At 42.5% G+C, this 23,858-nt stretch overlaps 1 protein-coding gene across 3 annotated transcripts in view; it reads right to left on the minus strand.

Annotated features, from left to right (window-relative positions):
• Positions 1-23,858, minus strand: part of LOC130917461 (protein furry homolog) — a 79,844-nt gene that overhangs the window by 39,887 nt on the left and 16,099 nt on the right. For 2 of the 3 annotated variants that reach the window (XM_057838891.1, XM_057838890.1), the window contains exons 11-34: positions 23,315-23,416; positions 23,136-23,239; positions 22,595-22,703; positions 22,438-22,524; positions 22,197-22,368; positions 19,686-19,818; positions 19,518-19,625; positions 19,106-19,361; positions 17,279-17,437; positions 15,994-16,080; positions 15,556-15,815; positions 14,842-15,022; positions 13,274-13,401; positions 13,147-13,204; positions 11,480-11,571; positions 11,242-11,414; positions 8,270-8,430; positions 8,086-8,196; positions 6,152-6,306; positions 5,984-6,083; positions 5,750-5,924; positions 2,888-3,117; positions 2,656-2,802; positions 2,407-2,578 (exon numbers count right to left, since the gene is read on the minus strand). In XM_057838891.1, coding sequence (XP_057694874.1) covers positions 2,407-2,578; positions 2,656-2,802; positions 2,888-3,117; positions 5,750-5,924; positions 5,984-6,083; positions 6,152-6,306; positions 8,086-8,196; positions 8,270-8,430; positions 11,242-11,414; positions 11,480-11,571; positions 13,147-13,204; positions 13,274-13,401; positions 14,842-15,022; positions 15,556-15,815; positions 15,994-16,080; positions 17,279-17,437; positions 19,106-19,361; positions 19,518-19,625; positions 19,686-19,818; positions 22,197-22,368; positions 22,438-22,524; positions 22,595-22,703; positions 23,136-23,239; positions 23,315-23,416 — 3,460 coding nt within the window. The remainder of the gene's footprint in view (positions 1-2,406; positions 2,579-2,655; positions 2,803-2,887; positions 3,118-5,749; positions 5,925-5,983; positions 6,084-6,151; positions 6,307-8,085; positions 8,197-8,269; positions 8,431-11,241; positions 11,415-11,479; positions 11,572-13,146; positions 13,205-13,273; positions 13,402-14,841; positions 15,023-15,555; positions 15,816-15,993; positions 16,081-17,278; positions 17,438-19,105; positions 19,362-19,517; positions 19,626-19,685; positions 19,819-22,196; positions 22,369-22,437; positions 22,525-22,594; positions 22,704-23,135; positions 23,240-23,314; positions 23,417-23,858) is intronic. The other variant, XM_057838892.1, reaches the window with a different exon arrangement.

Raw genomic sequence — 23,858 nt, forward strand, 5'->3', positions numbered from 1 at the left:
AGGCAGGCCACACTGAGTAATTACTTCCGTGTTCCCCCACCCCCGTCAAAAGACAGACAGACGACAGAGACGTCACCGGAGCTACCGAAAAAAAGGACTTTTGCTGAAAAGTAGGAGGTACCATGGCTAGAAGCAAATGATGCTCGCACGAAATGCGGTACAAAATGTGCTGTGAGAATCCCAATGTCGCCGATAAGGGCAGCGCATTTTATGTAGGGTCAAAGAATTTCAGCCATCCAAACTTTGAAAAGCACGAAAAAAACAGAGAGCATGTGGCAATTAAGCAAACTATCGATGTCAAACAGGACCCCACTCGCCCTATGGACATGTGGCGGAATAGGGCGGAATAAAGGTAATGAACAGCGACATGCACTGACAAACGTGTTTTTGCTCGCATTTTACAAAGCTAAACATGCACGTTCAATGAGGTCTTATGAGGAGGACATCCCACTTTTAAAAAGGCTTGGAGTTAATGTGGGAGCCGCATAATGCCCTTTATTTTGAATTGGTGCTTTTATGTTTATTTCTTTACATTTCACTTCAAAGTAATGGCAATTTTTTGTGCCAGTTGATGTTAATCAAGCATTAACTGTTAATATAATTAATCAAAGTTAATTGGCTCTAAGTAAAGCTTGTCATAAATTTATCACATCAGGTGGGTCGGCTCTCAAGCTCAATGAGGACCAAGTCACATCTCCAGGTCCTCCTCTGAGAACCTGGGCAAAAAAAATATGTGCACCCCTGATTATATTATATTATATTATATTATATTATATTATATTATATTATATTATATTATATTATATTATATTATATTATATTATATTATATTATATTATATTATATTATATTATATTATATATTAAGGGCTGTCAAAGTTATCGCGTTAACGGGCGATAATTAATTTTTTTCATTAATCACGTTAAAATATTTGACGCAATTAACGCATATGCCCCGCTCAAACAGATTAAAATGACAGCAGTGTCATGTCCACTTGTTACTTGTGTTTTTTGTCTCCCTCTGCTGGCGCTTGGGTGCGACTGATTTTATGCACCATGAGCATTGTGTAATTCTTGACATCAACAATGGTGAGCTACTAGTTAATTTTTTTGATTGAAAATTTTACCAATTTTATTAAAACGAAAACATTAAGAGGGGTTTTAACATAAAATTTCTATAATTTGTACTAAAATCTATCTTTTAAGAACTACAAGTCTTTCTATCCAGGGATTGCTTTGACAGAATATTAATGTTAATGCCATCTTGTTGATTTATTGTTATAATAAACAAATACAGTACTTATGTACAGTATGTTGAATGTATATATGCATCTTGTGTCTTATCTTTCCATTCCAACAATAATTTACAGAAAAATAAGGCATATTTTAGAGATGTTTGAATTGCGATTAATTACGATTAATTTTTAAGCTGTGATTAACTCGCTTAAAAATTTTAATCGTTTGACAGCCCTAATTATATTATATTATATTATACTATATTATATTATATCATTTTTATTTTATTTACTTTGGTTCCGTGAAGAATCCAGAAAGGGTTATTTGATTGTGGCTTTCTGAAAAACAATACATTTTTACATTTAGGCACTCCTGCAATCGTCACACTTTTTCTGTTACAAACAGACCCCGGCCCCTCATCAGAGAAGAGAAGGGTTATGTGGCCCTCACAGGAAAAAGTTTGGGGACCCCTGACCTAGAGCATGGGTGTCCAAAGCATTCCACATGGGACTACAGTGGGTGCTGCATTTCATTCCACGAAAACAACAGGGCACCGTTTAACCAATCTGGTGTCTTACAAGTGTAATCAGTTGATTGCAGTCAGGTGCCCCTTGTTTTAGCAGAAACTTCATTGGTTTAACTGTCTGTGCTCGATTGGCAGGAACAAAAACCAGGACCTACAGTCACTGCCGGTTGTCATGTTTCCCTGTGGTGTGCGATTTTTTTCAGCTTGGCCTCGCACCGCCAGCCCCGATTTTCGCGTGTCCGCCTAGAGTACGCTATTTTCGACTTGGACTTGCGGCATCCCTCCACCGTCACCACCGGTACTCGTTTGTCCACCAACAGTGCGCCACATGGGCTTGCCGAGGTCGCAGCAGGTAATTTTCATTGAAAATAATGTACTGTTTTCCTTCCGAGGGTGTATATTCATCACCAAGTTGGCGTTGTCCTTGTAGATGCTGCAATGTGTGTTCGTTCATCAATGTTCATTCCAAATTGTTGGAAACTTTTTTGGGCGGGGGGACTTCAGCATTCGTAGACCAAAACTAGACAAAGACCTAACACATTTTGAAATGATTAAAATATGACTACAAAGTATTTCGTTCAGAAAACTATGACGAAAACAACACTGACCAAAACAATAAAGCGCTGCACCTGTCGTCAAAAGTACCTGAGGTGGCGGTCGCGGCGACCTTGCAGGTGGCACCAAAGTGATAAAACGGTGGACTGTCACAATGGCGGACGGTGGAGTTGACAGGATCCGTCTTTTCCATCTCCGAGAGCAGCTCGTCCATGGTTTGCGTGGTGTTGTTTCGACACAGATAGATCACCACCTTCTTGATCTACACATACAGAGTTAAGGTTATAAATAATGAAAGTAAAGAACTGATAGGTTGGAAAGTTGCGGGAACGTCCTCACGAAAGGCAGCAGTGGCGTGTCGCCGCTGATGCCGCACAGGTTGATAAGAAACTGCAGCGTGGTGCGTAAGTTGCCACTCCATTTTTCGTTGCAGGCCAAAGCATTCCAGGCATTTTCCATTTCAGAGCTGGGTAAGTCGTCTGCATACTGAAAACACAACAAATGATGTGGCATCCATATACAGTTTTCAGATTATGTTTACTTGAAAATGTGTAGAGTCTTTAGACTTTACCTTGGCCGTCATGTACATGAGGTTGTTGAGCACCATGGACGTGGCTTGTGGGGAACCCCAGCCGCTTCCCCTCAGATGCCGCCGGGCAAAGGCGGAGTCATAGTCGTAGTCGGAGGCCGGCACGGACAGGCCGGCATCCACTAGCTCAATGTTCCCCAGCCAAGGCAGCAGATAGGTCAACATGATCTGCCTCCCGTTGCTGTGAGTGCTGGGGAACCTCTGGCTAATTTCTGGAGCAAACACATCCACAAATCCTTATTGGGTGGCATTTCATCAATAACTTTTTTTAAAAGTTTATTTTAGAAATGAAGAGGACTTAATCTGATGCAATGGGCCGCCACAAAAGAAAGATTTTAACAGGATGGATATCCACTGTTTTCTACGATAATAAGACGCTGTGCAAGTGCCGAATACCTGTGTTGAACCAGCAAACAGTTTTTATTGATCCCATTACAGAAGAACAGTTTAAGGCTCGCATTGGGTGTTTCGACTTTGTTGTGATTTAAACAACGGATATGAAATAACATGATGATGATGGACATGACATGATGAGGACAGACATGACGAAGACGGACATGACATGATATGACGACAGACATGACACGACACGACACGACGCAATGACGGAAATGACATGACAGGGCATGACATGACGAGGGCGGACATGACATGATGACGAAAGACACGCCATGATAACGACAGACATGACATGACAACTACACAGATGACATGACATGATATAGACAGACATGACAAGATGACGACAGACATGACATGACAGCTACAGATATGACATGTCATGATGATGGACATGACATGATGAGGACAGACATGACGAAGACGGACATGACATGATATGACGACAGACATGACATGACACGACAGACATGACATGACAACTACACAGATGACATGACATGATATAGACAGACATGACACGATGACGACAGACATGACATGAAAACTACAGATATGACATGACATGATGACGACAGACATGACATGACAACTACAGACATGACATGACATGACATGACATGATGAAGACAGACATGAGATGACAACGACAGACATGACATGACGACAACAGACATGAGATGACAATGACAGACATAACGACGACAGACATGACATGATGACAGACATGACACGACGTGATGACGGAAATGACATGACAGGGCATGACATGATGAAGGCAGACATGACATGATGAAGACAGACATGAGAAGATGACGACTAACATGACATGACATGACTACGACAGACATGACAACGATGAACATGACATGATATGACGACAGACATGACAGGACATGACACGACGACGGAAATGACATGACATGGCATGATATGACGAGGGTGGACATAACATTTTAACGACAGACATGACATGACAACTACAGATATGACATGACATTATGACGACAGACATGACATGACAACTACAGACATGACATGACATGACATGATGAAGACAGACATGAGATGACAACGACAGACATGACATGACGACAACAGACATGAGATGACAACGACAGACATAACGACGACAGACATGATATGATGACAGACATGACACGACGTGATGACGGAAATGACATGACAGGGTATGACATGATGAAGGCAGACATGACATGATGAAGACAGACATGAGAAGATGACGACTAACATGACATGACATGACTACGGCAGACATGACAACGATGAACATGACATGATATGACGACAGACATGACAGGACATGACACGACGACGGAAATGACATGACATGGCATGATATGACGAGGGTGGACATAACATTTTAACGACAGACATGACATGACAACTACAGACATGACATGATGAAGACAGACATTAGATGACGACAGACATGAAATGACGATGACAGACATGACATGATGACGAGGGACATGACTCGACGTGACGACGGAAATGACATGGCATGACATGACAATATAACGACAGACATGATATGGCAACTACAGACATGACATGATTAAGACAGACATGAGATAACAATGACAGACATGACGACGACAGACATGACATGACGACGACAGACATGACACGACACAACGTGACGACGGAATTGACATGACAGGGCATGACATGATGAAGACAGACATGAGATGACAATGGCAGACATCACAGGAAAGGACACGACACGATGTGACGACGGAAAGGACATGAAGAGGGCGGACATGACATTATAACAACAGATATGCCATGACAACTACAGATATGACATGATGAAGACAGACATTAGATGACAACGACAGACATGAAACGACGACGACAGACATGACATGACAACGACGAATATGACATGTCATGATATGACACGACATGACGACGACGAGCATGACATGATGACAGACGTGACATGACAACTGACATGACACGACACAACACAACATGACAACATACATGAAAAGACATGGCTTCACATGACCAGGGCGGACATAATATGATGATGACAAACACAACGGGACAAGACATGAGATGATGACAGACGTGACATGATACAATATGACACAACCGCCAACGACAGACATGGAGAAGGACATGACGACGACTGACATGAAACGACACGAGGACAACGGAGAGGAGAGGACATGACATGACGACGACGTACGTGACATGATGGCGACGGACATGACGCGACACGACCTGACCACGATGACACGACACAATATATGACATGATAAATGTCATATGACATGATATTTGATATGAAATATGACTATTTGACATGATTATATATGTTGATATATTTGATGTGTTGTATACGATATGATTTAATGAGTTAATAATTCAATAACAATAATAAGTCAAATGAAAAAAAGACGCACGAAATCAAACCTGAAAAAAGAGGGAGAGTAAGTTCGGGGTACATCACGGCCAGCTGGCTTGAGAGCTCAGAGAGCGAGATGCTGTAGAGAGGCGGCAAGGCCTCGTGGGTGCCGTAAAGGACGCAATCGGGCTTCTGCCCAGCCACCTTCTTGGAGTACGCGAACAACCTGACCTCCAGAATCTGCTTCAGGAAAAGTACCGGTCACACAAAAGCTCCACCCCGCATGTTAGCCTTCATCTCACCTGCATCAATTGCATGGAAATATCATAAATCTCTTTGTTTGCGTCCGACGCCTTGAAGAGGACCAGATTGAGCAACGTCACCGTGTCACCCGGGTAGTTTCTGCAGGAAAAGTCAAACGGGCGCGTCAAGAAGCACAACTGGCGAGCTACCGGGAGGTTCGGCCGTACCTGCCGGTGCACGCTGCGGCAATGGCTTTGAAACAACCCGAGGCCAGCGGGTAGGAACCCGTGTAGCAGCGATCCACGGCCCAGTTGAAGAGGTTGACCTGCTCCACGTTGAGTTCCAGGAGCAGGATGACCACCTCGCAGCCCAGCCGCTGGACCTGATGTCAAAGAAGACGTGCCTTTGTTTCAATTTCAAGCAGGGATTCGCAAATTGATCATCTTGCCAAAATCAATGTCAATCCAGGATAGTGTTGGGCTCAAGACCGAAACCGTGAGCCAACTGACCCAAAGTTCTCCTAGATCAGCAATAACTTAAATTAATTCACAATCACGATGGAGATGGAGTCCAATTCAGGACTAAGGCAGAGAGCAAGACGAAAGACCCTACCCAAAGTTCCAATTTATCAAGAATAACTGAATTGAATTCGTGATCAAGACTTTTGGGAGTCAAGACGAGCCAAATTTTGCCAAAAACATACGAATTCATTTCTGATGGCCCGAATTTCCCATTAATTTACAATACGCCTATTCGCCATTCATTTCAATAGTACAAAAACCTTCTCAAAATTGTTGTACTCTTACTATTTTCCAACTTAAGTGCTGCAATATAAACAGTGACCCCGAAATGCTCCGAAATCAACAAGAAGTGAACTGATATCTATAGGAAATGACCCTGGAATGACTCAAAATCAAGAGGAAGTGACCCAATATGTACAGGAAGTTAACCCAAAATGCCCCCAATTCAATAGGAAGTGACCCCGGAATCCCCCCATATCAACAGGAAGTGAACCAATATGTACAGGAAGTAAATCCAAAATGCTCCAAACCTAACAGGAAGTGACCCAATACCTACAGGAAGTCCAAGAAGCCTCCAAATCAACAGGAAATGCCCCTAAATGCCTCGAAATCAACAGAAAGTGACCCAATATGTACAGGAAGTAAATCCGAAAAGATCCAAAATCAACAGGAATTGACCCGACACCTACACAAAGTCCGAGATGCCTCAAAACCAACAGGAAGTGGCCCAATATGAATAGGAAGATTTTACTGTATATTTTTCAAAACCGGGCATTAATTTTACTGTAACATTTCCCCTTTTTAAAACTGGAAGTCCCGGGGTTTTTTGGACTATAAAGAAAGACCAGAAAGGTGTCAAATGACCCTGATACCAAACTCATAGACCACTCAAATAAGCACTCAAGCAGACAACCCCCCCTACACACTCCTGTGGAGTCGCTGCTTATGTGTGAAGGGGGTGGGGGTTTCACTCTGGATGGCTGCAATTTGCATCTTGAATATTTGCAAATCCCGGGTGTTGTATCAGGCATGCACCAGAAGGCAAGAGAGATGGGTGGACTTCTTGGTGGGTCATGCAAAGGAATTGGCTCACTCTCATGTGGGCGCAAAGAAGGCGCAGAAGGAAAAATTGCTCCAGCAACAACCTAGCCCCGGGAAAAGGGCGAAGTGTCATAAAAAATGTTTTGTTTTTTATTATGCCGTCCCTTGAACAGTAGGCAAACTGCAGCTTTTGGAATATGTACAAAGGTTGTCCGCCCGATTGCCTGCCTGAGCAGTCCACTTTCCGACATAGCCAAGGCAGCCCTGCCCTGCAAACACTCAAGATGCTAATTGGAGCAATCCAATTAGCATTTGCGAGTGTAAATGCGAATAACTAATGAGGACCTCAATGCTAACAAAAGATTTTCTGATTAGAGTCAGATGACCCTTCTCTGAATAGAAAATTGATTTGTATCAACTGATCCACCCTTTGTAGTTCTAGTGTAAACCAACCTTTCAAAGCCCCGCCCATTGGGCCAAACTACATCGCTGATTCAGTCTGAATGAACCAGTAAAGCTGTTCAAAACGTCTTTGGTCACGTGATTTGAAGCAAGTGCTCCAAAATGGGCGTGGTTAGATCGAACTTCACTGAACATACCCGTTGGTCCTTGCAGGCCAGGATGTTGTCCAACCACTTGTAGAGGTAGCCGCCCGAAGAGAGGCCCACGTTGTCGAAGACCGGCCCGCAGCACAACACGGCGGACATGGCCTGCCGGACAAAAAAAGTCCCTTTGGTTCACACCCATCGGACCAAGACCGGTAGAGCATTTCTTATTTTTTACCTTCAAAGCGCAGTACTGGGAGCGTGTGATCTGGTGATTCCTGTCACTGTAGCGGTCCAACGGGGTGAACATGACGCTGAAAGGCCCCGCCCACTGGCTGAAGAGGATGAAGAGATGATGTCGGAGGCTCTGCTGCGGGAACAGGAAGCGCCTGTGGTGCACTTAGGAGCAGTGGTGCCCTCATCAAAATTTGATAGCATCGCTGATATCGATTAAGTTTAGGGCGTTTCTGGGTCACTTTTTGTAGAGTTTTGGTCTTTTAGAAGTCATACATTTCCCATTTGAAATGAATAGGGATGTCAAATTTAGGTGGAACTATACGTTTTTTTGCAAAATCTGCATACAACTTTTGTGCAACATCAACAGAGAATGACCTGGAAAAGGCTCGGAAATCAGATGTAAATGATCCAAGATGTAGAGAAAGTGACCCCAGAATGCCCAAAAATGTACAGAAAGTCACCCAGAAATTGCCAAAAATCAATAGGAAGTGGCCTCCGAAAAGGAACTGACCTGGAAATAGCCTAAAATTAACAGTAAGTTATCAAAAAAGTAAAAGATCTGACCCCGGAAGGCTCCTAAATGTACAGGAATTGACCCTTAAGTAACCTAAAATTACAAGGAAGTGACCCAAAAGGAACAGGAAGTATCTGGAAATGCCCTAAAATCTACAAGAAGTTATCCATAGGGAGGATGTGGCCCAGAAATGCCATGAAATCAACAGTAAATGATTCCAAATGTATAGGAAGTTACCCCAGGATTCCCCAAAATAAACAGGAAGTACCTGGAAATGCCCCAAAATCAACAGGAAATTATTCCGAATGTACAGGAAGTGACCCAGGAATGCCCCAACATGTATAGGAAGTGACCCAAAATAAACAGGAAGTGACCTGAAAAGGCCCAAAAATCAACAAAAATTGACCAATGAGCAGGTAATGGTAATTGGTAATGCCCTAATTTCAACAGAAAATGATTCCAAATATACAGGAAAAGACCCCAGATTGCCCTAAAACAGACATGAAGTGACCTGTAAGCACCCTAAAATTACAAGGAAGTGGCCCAAAATCAACAAGAAGTGACCTGGAAAAGCCCGAAAATAAACAAGAATTGACCAATGAGCAGGAAGTATCTGGAAATGCCATTGATTCCAAATGTACAGGAAGTGACACCGGAATGCCCTCAAATGTACTAGAAATGACCCAAAATTTAACAATAAGTGACCTGGAAACACCCCAAAATCCATAGGAACTGACAAAGAGAGACAGTGTGAACCAAAAGTGGTATTTGCCATGTGGCAAAATATTTTGCCATGTGGCATTTTTGTGGCGTTTTTTTTTTTTTTTTTTTTTTTTTTTTTTTTTTTTTTGCCATGTGGGATTTTTATTTTTTTTGCCAATTGGCAAAATTTATTTTGCTTTATAATTTTTTTGCAATGTGGCAAAATGGATTTTGCCATGTGGCATTTTTTTGCCATGTGGCATTTTTTTTTGCCAAGTGGAAAAATGTCTTTGCTATGTGGCATTTCTTTTGCCATGTGGCAAAATTGATTTGGTCATGTGTTTTTTTTTTGCCATGTGGCAAAATGGATTTTGCCATTTGGCACTTTTTTGCCATGTGGGATTTTTTGGCCAAGTGGCAAAAATTTTTTTCAATGTGGCATTTTTGGACAAGTGGCAAAAGTTATTTTGCCGTGTGGAATTTTTTTTTTTTTTTTTTTGCCATGTGGCAAAATGTTTTTTGCTATGTGGCCTTTTTTTTTGTCATGTGGCATTTTTTTTACCATGTGGCAAAATGGATTTTTCCATGTGGCATTTTTTTTGCCCTGTGGCAAAATGGATTTTGCCATGTGTTTTTTTTTTTTCGTTTTTTTTTTTTTGCCATGTGGCAAAATTGATTTTGCCATGTGGCATTTTTTTCCATGTGGCAAAATGGATTTTGCCATGTGCTTTTTTTGCCATGTGGCTTTTATTTGCCATATGGCAAAATGGATTTTTCCATGTGGCATTTTTTTGCCCTGTGGCAAAATGGATTTTACATTGAGTATTTATTTATTTTTTTGCCATGTGGCAAAATGGATTTTGCCACGTGTCACTTTTTTTTGCCATGTGGCATTTTTTGGCCAAGTGGCAAAATTTATTTTGCCATGTGGCATTTTTTTTGCCCTGTGGGAAAATGGATTTTGCTATGTGGCTTTTTTTTTTTTTTTAACCATGTGGCAAAATCGATTTTTCCATGTGGCATTTTTATTTGCCCTGTGGCAAAATGGATTTTGCCATGTGGCTTTTTTTTTTGTATATGACAAAATGGATTTTGGTTTGTGGCATTTTTGGGGGTTTATATGGCATTTTTGGGTGTATATGGCAGTTTTGCAGGCCATGCACGTCCATGCCATTGACGGCCATGCACGTCCAAATTTTCCATTCATTTTAAATGGAAGAAAAACACGTGTGGCTGTCATTTTTGCCCATGAATGGAAAATTTGGACGTGCATAGCTGTCAATGGCATGGACGTGCATCCCCTGCAAAACTGCCATATACCCCCCAAAAATGCCATACACCCCCCAAAAAATGCCACATGGCAAAATCCATTTTGCCACATACCAAAAAAAAAATGCCCCATGGCAAAATATATTTTGCCACATGGCATAAAAAAATGCCACAGGAAGTAAAGAAATGCCCTAAAATCAACCGAAAATTATTCCAAATATACAGGAAGTTACCCTGGAATGACCCCAAATGTACAGGAAGTGACCCCAAATAAACAGGAAGTGACCTGAACGGCCCCAAAATCAACAAGAATTGACAAATGAGCAGGAAGTGACCGGAAAATTAAAATCAAAAGTATATTCCCTCAAATGAACAGGAAGTGACCCTACAATGCTCCAAATACAGTATAGAGGAAGGGACCCAAAAAGCCCTTAAAATCAACAGTAAAATGTGCCACGACCCAGCGCCAACTACGAAAGACCACCTACCTGGCACACACTGGATGAGGTTGGCCACCATGGCGCCGAAGTGAGCGCGACTGTCCTTGAGGATCTCCGCTTCTTTGTCATTGTCAGCTTCCAGGAGCGTCCTGGTGGAATCCACGTAGTCCAGGAAGAGGGCGCCGAGGGCCAAGGTGTCACGCTCCAGAGCTCCGTTTGTGCTGCGGCGGCCAAGTTGGTGCAGGATGTGGATTTTGTTTTCGAGTGAATTCTAATTGGACGCTACCTGTCGCTGAGCACGCCCGCGTCCGCCAGCAACTCGAAGATACGCAGCAGTTGAAGTCGGAGAACGTCGCGACGTTCGCGTCGTTTCTTGTTCTGGAAAGAGTAGACGGAGCCAAGTCGTTGAATGCCATTGACTGCAATAGACGTCAAATCTACTTCGACTGGTAGGGGCAAATGAACGTCTAGTGCTGTCAATGGCATCAAATGAGTTCAATACTGTACGTCTGCTAGTATTGAGCTCTACCATTGTGGCCAACAATCATAACAAGTATTCCTTTATTTATTTATTTATTTAACTAGAATTTTTAAAAATTGTTCATCCATTTTTTATTTAAAAAAATAATAATAATAAAAAATAAAAGGATTTAAAAAAACTAATATTTATGTTTATATTATTTATTTTATTTTTTTGGAAAAAGACAAAACTGCAACTATTCTGTTAATTTATTAAGAATTTATTGATTTAAAAATAGTATAATGTATCATAAAATAAAAATATAAAATATTCATACATACACTATCTCGTTTTTATGAAAACAAAAACAACTTTTCTGTTAATTTATTCAAATGTACCTATTAATAATATAATGTATAATGAAAATAATAATACAAGTAATAATATTTATTCCATATTTATAGATACTGTAATAAATATTCTAAAATGTAATTTTTTTATTTAATTTTTTTAAAGCTGTTATTATAATTTCATCCATTTAAAATAATATAAATTTTAAAAAATTAAAAGGAAGAGTAAATATCATTTTAATGTACTACAATATAAAATACTAAATACATAAATATAAATTATATCAATAAATATATGTATGTAACATATATAAATATATAAAATTATTATAATAATCAAATGGAATAATACAGTAAAAATATAAAATACTAACAAATCATAAAAAGATTTTTTTAATTAATATGATCAAAGAAAATAAAAATGACTTATTTTAATTTCATTATTTTTTCATAAAAGAGAAAAAAACTGCAAATATTCTGTTATTCTGTTAATTTATTTGAAATGCATTTTTTTATTAAAAATAAATAAATAAGTGTTTGTTTTACAGCTGGTATTTAGTTATTATATTCAATGTATTAAAATAATTCAAATTAAGAAAAAATGGAAAAAGATTCAATATTATTTTAACCCTCTCGATGCCTGAATTGACATTTAACAAATATACATAAAGTATTGGAGCAATTGATAAGTACATAAAAATAATATTCATTTCAAAAAAATAAATATAATAAATATTGTAAATTAAATGGAAGAATACAGCTAAAAAAAAAGTCCTAAAATATACAGATTTTTTTAAATAAAAAGAATTATAATTAAAGAAAACGAATTACAACATAAAATATTAATAAAAATAATGAAATACAGAAAATGAAATGCAAAAATACAGCTAAAAATCTTTTTATAATTTTTTTGTTTAAATCAAAGATTTTTTTCTAAATAATAAAAAAATATTATATTGAAAAAAAAAATACTGATTTACAAAAAACTTTCAAAAATATAAAAATATTATGTTGTTTTTATTTTTCTTCCATTTTAAAAATCTTTTTTACAAAAATGTTTATTTTTAATGACATTTTAATATTTCCTTCTATTTATTTTTTATACATACATAATGATAACAGTAAATAATGTAATCAAGTAACCTCAGGTCTTCGTTCCAGCGTTTCTTTCATAAGCGGATGCAGTTCCTCCACAAGTTCTCTGAGTGCAAACAGACCACATCAATCCCATTCCGTCTTCCTGACTTCAAGCAGTATAAAGAAAAAATACCTAAAGACCAGGGAGTTGGCGCGGCCGAAGCCCACGACTAAGGCCTCTGTCAGCTCTGTGTTCTCAGCCCGCATGAGGGGAACCAACTGCTTGAGGAGCCAAGCGACAGACGGACAACCCGCGACCACCTAAAACAGCATACTTCGATTTTAATCTGATCCAGATTCAAACTGAATTGCTCTTTGGCAGTCTGAACAGTCCCAAAGTACAGAAATCTGATTTTTGCAAGACAAATTAAAATCACATATGCCTCATTCAGACTGGCAGCCAAAATCCAATTTTTATCTGATCCAGATTCAAACTGGATTGCTCTTTTGTAGTCTGGACAGTCCCAAATCACAGAAATCTGATTTTTGCGAGACAAGATGAAATCACGTATGTCTAATTCAGACTGGCAGCCAAAATCTGATTTTTATCCAATCCAGATCCAAACTGGATAGCTCTGTTGTCGTCTGAACAGTCCCAAATCACAGAAATCATTTTTGTAAAATGGATTGAAATTATTTTTATTTGATCTATAATCAAGCTGGATCGCTCTTTGGTACTCTGAACAGTCCCAAAGCACAGAAATCAGATTTTTGCCCGACGGACTGAAATCACATATGCTTCATTCAGACTGGCAACCAAAATCAGATTTTTAGCAGATCCAGATTCAAAGTGGATTCTTTCAGATCCAGATTCAATCTGGATCGCTCTTTGGTAGTCTGAACAGTCCCAAAACACAGAAATCTGATTTTTGCTCGACGGATTGAAATCAAATGCACTTCGTTCAGACTGGCAGCCAAAATCTTATTCTTATCTGATCTAGAGTCAAACTGGATTGCTCTTTGGTAGTCTGAACAGTCCCAAAGCACAGAAAACAGATTTTTGCCCGATAGATTGAAATCACATGTCCTACATTCAGACTGGGAATCAAAATCTGATTTTAATCTGATCCAGATTCAAACTGGATCGCTCTTTGGCAGTCTGAACAGTCCCAAAGCACAGAAATCTGATTTTTGCAAGACGCATTGAAATCACATTTTTTTCGTTCAGACTGGCAGCCATAACTCAATTTTTGTCCAATCCAGATTCAAACTGGATCTATTTTTAGTAATCTGAACAATCCCAAAGCACAGAAATCTGATTTTTGGGAGACTAATTGAAATCACAAATGCTTCGTCCAGAGTGACAGTCAAAATCAGATTTTTAGCCGAACTAAATTCAAACTTGATTGCTCTTTTGTAGTCAGAACAGTCCCAAAACAAAAATCTGATTCTTGGGAGACAGACTGAAATCACAAATACCTCATTCAGACTGGCGCCCGAAATCCCGATTTTCAGCCGATCCAGATTCAAACTGGATTGCTCTTTTATAGTCTGACCAGTCCCAAAGCACAGAAATCAGATTTTTTGCGAGACAGATTGAAATAACATACTGTGTGCCTTGTTCAGACTGGCAGTCAAAATCTGTTTTTTATCTGATCCAGATTCAAACTGGATTGCTCTTTTGTAGTTTGAACAGTCACAAAGCACCAAAATCCGATCTGAAATCATATATGTGAGGTCGTTTCATATCTGATCTGTTACCTTGTTGTCATGGTTGGCCGCACCGTCAGGCGCGGCCGTCGTGATCTCGGGTGTCGACGTTCTCAGGTGACCCGCACATGCCACGCTGGGTTTGGCCACCCCAAAGCAAAGGATCAAATAGTTCCGCCACAGGGTCAGGTGATTGTCCGAAGTACTGGTCTTCTTGGCATTTGCTGGGTTACTGGCAAATACAAAAACAAGAGGACCAAACAATCTTTTAACTAGGAAATGTGATGGTTGCTATAACAGGTCACTTCCTGTTGATTTGGAGGCATTTCATGGTCAATTCTTGTAGATATTGGTTAACTTCCTTTGGATTTTTTGGTACTTAAGGGTCACTTCCTGTTGATATATGCTAACTTCCTATTGATTTGGTAGCATTTTGTGGTGACTTACTGTTGATATCGTGTCATTTCCTGTTACATTGGGGGCACTTTGGGGTAACTTTCTGTTAATATTGGGTCACTTCCTATTGATTTAGGGGCATCTTGAACTCACTTCCTATTAATATTGCATCACTTCCTGTTAATTTGGGAGCATTTTGGGGCACACCCTGTTATCAGGTCACTTGGTGTTGATATGGGGTCACTTCCTATTGATATTGTGTCACTTCCTGTTGATTTGGTGGCATTTTGGGATCACGTCCTGCTGATATCATGCCAAGGATTAGCATAGATGGTAGCTTTGTAACGCTACCATCAATTAAAATCTCACTTGGGGTCAACAGCTGGCATGAGCGTCTGCAAGCGAGCGAAGGCGTAGGACCAGGCATAGCCCAGAGCGGCGGGGCAGTGCTCGGGCAGACGATCCTGTCGCAGCATGGCGTACATGCACAGCACCCACGGGTCTTTGGCCGACTGCGCCAAGATCCAAACGTGTGACGGGCTCCGGGTGTCGTAGTGGTTGTTGACCAGCCGGACGCTCCACTCAGCCAGCCACTGGAGGTCTAGGTGGGGGCTGGCGGTGGTGTTGGCCTGGTTTGGAGAGAGATTCCAACCGGGTCAGTTCTGGATCTGTTTTAATGCAGGGATGTCCAAATCATGTAAAATATGTTTTTCTTATAACCTATTCATGTCTGAAATTACATCCTCTGAAAAGACTGGCAGTCATCCCTAGTTGTCATAGATCCCATTCAAGCCTCACTCCACTCACCGTGTCGGTGACGGCCACGTTGGCGAAACTCTCGACGATCACGGGACTGAATCGGTCCATGATCTCGATCAACGGTTTATCGTCATTCTGCAAAAGACCACACGGGGCTCTAGACTATCTCTAGAGCAGTGGTTCTTAACCTGGGTTTGATCGAACCCCAGGGGTTCGCGAAGGTAAAGAAAGGCTGTCAAGTTCAAACATAAATCCTAAGGTCGCTGGTTCAATCCGGCTCGAAGGACCAATTAAATGTCAAGTTCAAATATGAATCCTTAGGTCCCTGGTTAAATCTGGCTCAAAGGACCAAATAAATGTCAAGTTCAAATATGAATCCTTAGGTTGCTGGTTCAATCCGGCTCGAAGGACCAATTAAATGTCAAGTTCAAATATGAATCCTTAGGTTAACATTTATAAAATTACCCAAAACAAAAAGAGAAGGCACCCACCTTTTGAGAACTTGCGCAAGGAGAACGGGATGGAAGTATACAATGCAATACTAGACTACACAATACAGTTCCCAAGATCATTCTAAACCTACTCCTTCTGTGCCCTTTTTTGGGTTGGCCATATTGCATTTAGCAACAGATAATATGAGAAAGTTTGATTTCTTAATGTCCGCGGCTTATCCTTAAAGTTGACCTGTGGAACAGAGGCCAGTTTGAACCGGTTGAAATGACAAGGCAGTTTTATTAAGAGCAAAACGTGTGTATGGCAATCAATCATTAACAACTCAACTTTATTGTAAGCATTTATTGTTAAAAGCAAATATTTAATAATCATCTAATAATTATCTTATCAAATGCAGAGCCCTATTTTCGTACGCTGATTAAACCTAGGCAAAGTGGATTTTTCGAGCAGGTTTTGGACCGGTTTGCTCCTAATTTACAGCCTTAATCCATTTCTTTTCATTACGAGTTTGCTCAGTGGAAGGTTGACTCCCACTTGGTATGGAGGAATATGTCGGACCAATGGGCAGCATAGTCTCAAATTTTGACCTGTTTATAAAATATGCTGTCCAAATGAGAAAAATTTTAAATGGGAGTTTGCTAGTTTATTAGCTTGCTAGCTTAGATATATTGGTTTTGAATTTGAAAAAAATGGCTTTATTATCCAATTCTGGAGGGTTCGGTGAATCCACATGTGAAACTTGTGGTGTTCGGTACTTTTAGCAAGGATAAGAACTACTGCTCTAGAGGAACTGGCGCAGGTTTCGCACATGAGCAGTCACCATCAAGTAGCGACACGGCTCACGCTCATGCCCGCGCAACCTCGCTGCCTGCGGCCTCACCTCAGACTGCCCGATGACGGCGAAGAGGCCGGGGATTTCCTTCAGGATGTTGACGGCGAGCCTTCGCGTGCTGAGCTGACACGAACAGAGCAACACAAGGGCCAGACCCTCCACGGCGTGCAACGCAGCAGCATAAGGATGCGAGACGTCAGAGCTCATCTGTAACAGGTTGTTACATTAATGTTTACCCGAAACATCTCCAAGTTTTGGCGCTTGAAAGTTACTGGCAAACTAGATAGCTTCGCACTGGCTTGGTACTAGCTACGCGCTAGCTTCCACGCACTTCTACCACTATGTATTTGCGCTCATGTACGCGACGTTGGTCAGAGCTCAGCGTTTCGTTGACTTTCCGCCGAAGGAGTACAACTATGCGGGGTTTGAGGCGCACCTTCTCAGGCTCTTTGAAGTCGTGAGCATTAACGACTTCAAAGATGCCCGAGGTGTCCTTCACGAGAGCCCAACTGCTCGTGGTTCCTGACGACGGCGGCGGCACTTCCGCCCCGGTTCCATGTAGTCTTACTTCCGTCCCAGTGCCTGCGTTGACACAGCTTCCTGACTCTGACGTTCCCATCTCGCCTTGAGCGCCTACCTGCTCGCTTCAGCTCCGGCGCTTCTCAACAACACCACAGCATCTGTTCCTGGTCTTCGTCAACGCCGTGTCCTGGTCTTGGTCTTCCTGACGACACTGACGACATCGAACCTGTGCCTGCTTCTATGGCCACCGCTGATGTCGCTTCTGTGCCAGCTTCTCTGGGCACTGCCGTCGCTCCGGTGCCTCCAGAAGTCGCCCCTCTGCAAGCACCTGTGAACGCCTGCTAGATGACCAGCGTGTCGCTTTGACTCCGGTTTCGGCGCTTCCCTCGCTCCAGCTACGACCGCTCGGCTTGGTTCGTTCCGCCATTCGCCCTTGGCTGGGCAACTCTGACCGCCGCACCTTTCGCCCTCCTCTCCGGACTCCACTGTGTGGCACTGCACATCGCGTTTCTTATCCTTGTCCTCAGCCTGGACGTCCACTCATTCTTTCTGCTAGCTCGTCTGCCACCTGGCTTCCCAGACGTCCTCCCAGTCGTCTCGTTCTGTTGTCCCACGCCTGGCATCCCGGATGTCCACCCTGTCATCCTGTTTGGTTGTCCCACGCCTGGCATCCCAGACCCTGTCCCGATTGTCCAGTTCGGTCGTCCAATGTCTGGCATCCTGGATGTCCTCATGATTGTACCGTTCAGTCGTCTTTCACCTGGCGGTCCGGCCGTCCGCCCGATCGTTCGAGTCGCGTTACGCCTGCCGTTCTGTGTAGGTAATTTCTGGAGGGGCTCTTAACATAATTCACCTGCAAAACTAATGTTGTGTTCCGGACGAGTACACTATGAGGCCCCGTTTCCGGGTCAGAGGAACTAGAGACACGAGCAACCGGCACACGACATCCCAACGCAACACGGACTCACTAAAATCATCCAGATATCCTAAACATCTCCAAGTTTTTGCACTTAAAAATTACTGGCAAACTAGATAGCTTCGTGCTCGCTTCGTGTTAGCTTCACCCTAGCTACATTGCAAAAACACACCTCCTTAAAACTAGTTAAATTCCCTTGTTTTCATGGTAAATGTACTTAAAATAAGTGAAATGATCTGCCTGTGCTTCAAGTAAAATTTTCTCACTTAGCTTTCTTGAAATAAGAAAATTCATTAACCTGAAATGACAAATTTTTCGATGGATGGGCGTAATAAGAACAACAAGTAATATTGTGTATGTGCTAGCTTCATGCTAACTTCATATTGGCTTCTTGCTACCTTCGCCTTGTTAACCGATACAATCGGAATTCTGCACACCTCTGCAGTTTGTATCTCGGCCATGTCGTAGCTCCTCTCTGACACCACCTCCGTCAGTTTCCACTGGTTGAGCAGCAGGAGAAGCAGCTTTAGCGAGCTGTCCAACAGCCCTTGGTGAGTGTCGTGGACCTCGCGCAGCACAAAGCCGGCGAACCCTAACACGACTTCGTCCCGCCAGTCCATGAAGTCCACTAGCAGACTTTGCAAAGAGTTCTGGGCGATGAGTCTGAGCTCGTCGTCCATATGGATCGTTAGCCTAGCGCGGGGGTGGAAAGTAAGCAATTACATTTCCGCTTATCGCTATAACTAAGTACCGTGGTAAGATACAAAATAAAACTAGCTTCGTAGTAGCTTCCGCATCCTGATTTTTTCATATGATGATTACATGGTGAGTATTTATCCACCATCTCACCTGGAAAGCAAGTCTATTAGCTCTGTCTTGGACATTCCGTCAGGCATCACGCGAGGAATAGCGGCAACACACGTCCTGAACAAGTCGATCTTGGGTTTCCGTTCACCTCTGTGACAGAGTTTTAACTCATTTATCATTATACCTCCGGTTCTGTCTAGTTCTACATACGTGATCATGTCTTCTGGCTCCTTGTTCAACATCTGCGCGTTGGTCATCATCATGCAGCGTCCGACTTCTTTGTCCAAGTGTCTCAGGATGTTGTCGAGGGCCTTGCGAATGTGGAAGTAGTACTGGGACATCCCTGAAGGGGGAGCAAATGCGGCGCTGGGCTCAAAACGCATTGAAGAGAAATAGTCTTTCATTGCTTTAAACAGTGTATTTCTATGTAGGTCTTGTATTGTGTGTGTTTATGACCCTCTTTGTTCTGTGTAAGACAACTAATTTCTCTGTTCTCAGTTTTTTTTTTTGTACTTTGGGAGGGGCCCTCCAAATAAAATGAGTGCTTTCTCTCCTTATTTTCTGTCATGCTTATAAATATCATCCTTAGGATTTTGCATTTGAACTTGACATTTTAATAGTCCTTCGAGCCGGATTGCAATATAAGCATTCCCAGAGGCCGAGTCGACAACCAATCAAGTCAGTGCATGGCCTCCTTATTGAGGTACTGGCCTCAGCTCCGCGTCCGGGGGCCAGGGGTTGACGCAAAGCCAAAGGACTGAAGGCATCCCTCACGATAGGAAATTCACCCACCCATATGTCATGAGTGATTTTTTCCACAGTCCACAGATGGACATTGTGTAACGTCCGTTCTTCTCAACAAATCTTTGGTAGCTTTTCTATGCAGTACAGGCCTTTGTTACGCACTCTGAGAATGGGCTCATTTATTCATTTGGCATTGAAAACGGGGCCCTCGCTCGAACCTTGAAGCCTCCGAAGGGTGGACAGAAAGACTGGTTTGTATGTTCTACTTGTTTTGTCTATGTGTGTAGGCTGCTCAGTCGTGGACGTAGCCACCGAAGGGCTCTTTTTGCCTCAGTCTAAGAGCCCAGCAGTCATTTGGCATCCACCGCCTAATATGGCAGCTTGTAACCAGCCCGATAGCAGATGACTGCAAGCCGGATCCAGCCTCAGCTTGCCAGATTCACATAGCAATCACGCCAGCTCAATGTCAGTGCACCAGATGCAGCCGGGATTATCAATCTGACAGTTGAATTGATAGGTCCGTCACGCACTGTTCCATGGCGGACCATGTACACCGGACCGTGCAGAAATTTAATGGTCAACATGTGACCTCACAGCAGCGTGCACCCTGAAAGGCAGGCATCCGCGCTGAGACACTAAACAGGAGCACACGCAGGAGTCAGGACACAACATCTCAGCGGACAGCAAATTTTTATGGTAAATACTTTATCCAAAGTCAAAATCGCATTTTGAAGTCAATGCTTGACTGTTAGGTGACTGAACGCATCAACGTTACCAAGATAGCAAAATATAATTGGAGCGAACATGGGCCAGATGCACTGCAAATTTCGACTCAATTTCGTAAAAAAGATCTGCCCCAGTGTTATTTCGTTTTAACAACAGGCCAAACTCAGTATAGATTCACTTGCCAGATCAGCAAACGGTTTGGACCAGAACTGGTCCAAAGAAGCAGAAACCAAATCAATGCATGCCCCAGATACGGCAAGCATGTTACCCAATCTGGGCCAGCACTGGGCCATATGAAGTCCAGATAGCAAAATATAACTGGAATGGACATGGGCCGGATGCAATGCAAATTTTTTGGCCTAATTTCATAAAACGGATATGCCCCAGTGTTTGTTGAACAATATGCCAAACACAGTATGGATTCACTTGCCGGATCAGCAAACGATTTGGCCCAAAACTGCTCCAAAGTAGTAGAAACCACATTAATATATGGCCCAGATATGGCAAATATCTTACCAAATTTGACCCAATTTCGTAAAATGGATCCGCCCCAAATTTGGTATGGATTCACATGCCAGATCAGCAAACCGTTTGGGCCAGAACTGGTCTAAAGTAGCAGAAGCCACATTGATGTATGGCACAGATATGGCAAACATGTTACCCAATATGGGCTAGCACTGGGCCAGATGTACTCCAGATTCCCAGATAGCAAATATAACTGGAGTGGACATGGGCATGATGTACTGCAAATTTTGGCCCAATTTCGTAAAACGAAGCTTAAACCACATTAATGTATGGCCCAGATATGGCTAACATGCTACCGAATCTGGGCCAGCACTGGGCCAGAGGTGGTCGAGATTCCCTGATAGCGCAATATAACTGGAATGGACATGGGCCAGATGCAATGCAAATTTTTTGGCCTAATTTCATAAAACGGATCTGCCCCAAACTCGTTATGGATTAAATTGCCAGATCAGCAAACCATTTGGGCCGGAACTGGTCTTAAGTAGCAGAAACCACATTAATTTATAGCCCATATATGGCAAACATGTTACCCAATCTGGGCCAGCACTGGGCCAGATGTAGTCCAGATTCTCAAATAGCAAAATATAATGAGTGGACATGGCCAGATGTACTGCAAATTTTGGCCTAAGTTCATAAAACGGATCTGCCCCAGTGTTTTTTTTTTTTTTTTTTTTTTAAACAACAGGCTTAACTTATTCTACAGCATCCATGACGCCACGGTCTCACCGATAACTTTGGCCTCCTCGTCCGTCAGCGGTTTACTCAGGTACGTCTTTTTCACTCGTAGCGTGTTCCCCGAGGGTAAAGTGCAGCCGGTGTTGGGCATGGGAGGCTCACCGTCCTTCTTTTGAAGTTTGTCGGCGACCACCAGAAAGGCTCTCAGACCTATGTTCATTCTCTGAGCAGATAGGAAAGTTCCTTGACAGCGGGGTTTTACGCGTTTTTCAGATTTTTTCCATGGGCGTACCTCTGGATTGAGATTGAAGGACTTTGCTGGTTTTCCCACGCTCAGGAGATCAAAAATAATTTCTTTCATGGCAAAGTCGAGTCTTTCCTGACATACCGCAAGAGAAAAGAAGACATATTTAACCGCAAAGGTTATTGGACAAAAGATTTCGGCTCACCTGAGCAATGAATTGGATGATTTTGACAAAGATGTTGAGAGGCATGTCTCTCGGCACCACGCCGCGAGATCCTTTGGGGAATAGCGTCGTGATGATGGCGTTGAGGCGACTGTGAAAAAATTTGCCAGTGTTCTAAATTACATAACAGTAGTATACGCTAAAGACGTTAGCATTTCTCCATGTCTGAGTAGTTCTTTGTTAGCTTAATCCAGCCTTTGTGCTCAAAACCGTGACTGAGACCTGACCAAAGATCTACCGAAATCAGGTATCACTAAGTTCACATCAAGTTCAAGATCTGATGAAGATTTGCCCGAAATCAGGAATGACAGATGAATTCAAGATCAAGACTTTTGGGGGTCAAGAACAAGACTAAAAAAGATCCAGACTTAGATAAAGACTTTGGGGAGTAATGACCAAAACCAAAGCACACTCTCGACTGAGTTTTCTGGGAACCAAGTCCCAGACCTTCAAACTGTCTTGAACCAAGACCGTTCAACACTACTTTACAGACATAATCACACTAGCAAGCTAGAAGGCTCACCCTTGTGTGGCAGTGTTGCTCTCGCACTTGATCCTGATCATGTAGACCCACAGCAGGCGATACAAAGACTCCAGCGCCACGCGAGCCATCTTGGGGTCTCGGCTCTACCACCCAATTAGAGCTGACGATCAAGATCGACTCAGCCGGAACGGTACCTTACCCAAATGAAGGGGTATTACCTTGAGATTTGAAAGGCAGTTGTTGAGGAAGACATGCCATTTGCTGAGGAAGAATTGCTTCTGGCTGACACACAGTAGGCAAGTCACTAACGGGTAAAAAGCCTGTGGACACAGCAAAAAGGATGACCGTCATACTCCAGGTGATTCCTGGCAACTTTTTGAGGGATCACCATGTGTATCAAGGCCATTATCTCGTCAAATACTGTATCAATGTTCCTCTATTCATATGAGGGTTCTTTCGAGGATCATCATCATCACGGCTCTTGCCTTGGGGCTGGGGCTCCCATTGCCTAGAGCTGACCAGGTCAGCTAGGCCCCTCCAGTTCTGGCAGATTTGCAACTTTCAAGGTTGTTGTTGGAGGTCGTCCGTGATGGTGTCAAGCTATCGAGTGCGGGGCTTCCCTCGTGATCGTCTACAGCTTGCAGCCTTTGGATCAAACTTCAGGATGGCTCTTGTCGGGTGGTGAGGAGGTAGACAGAGAACATGGCCAAGCCTGCGGATGCGGCGCTGTGCGGCCAGGCGGGAGGCTCCGGGCTGATTTGT

Source organism: Corythoichthys intestinalis, chromosome 6, assembly GCF_030265065.1.
Source record: "Corythoichthys intestinalis isolate RoL2023-P3 chromosome 6, ASM3026506v1, whole genome shotgun sequence".
Lineage (NCBI taxonomy): Eukaryota > Metazoa > Chordata > Actinopteri > Syngnathiformes > Syngnathidae > Corythoichthys > Corythoichthys intestinalis.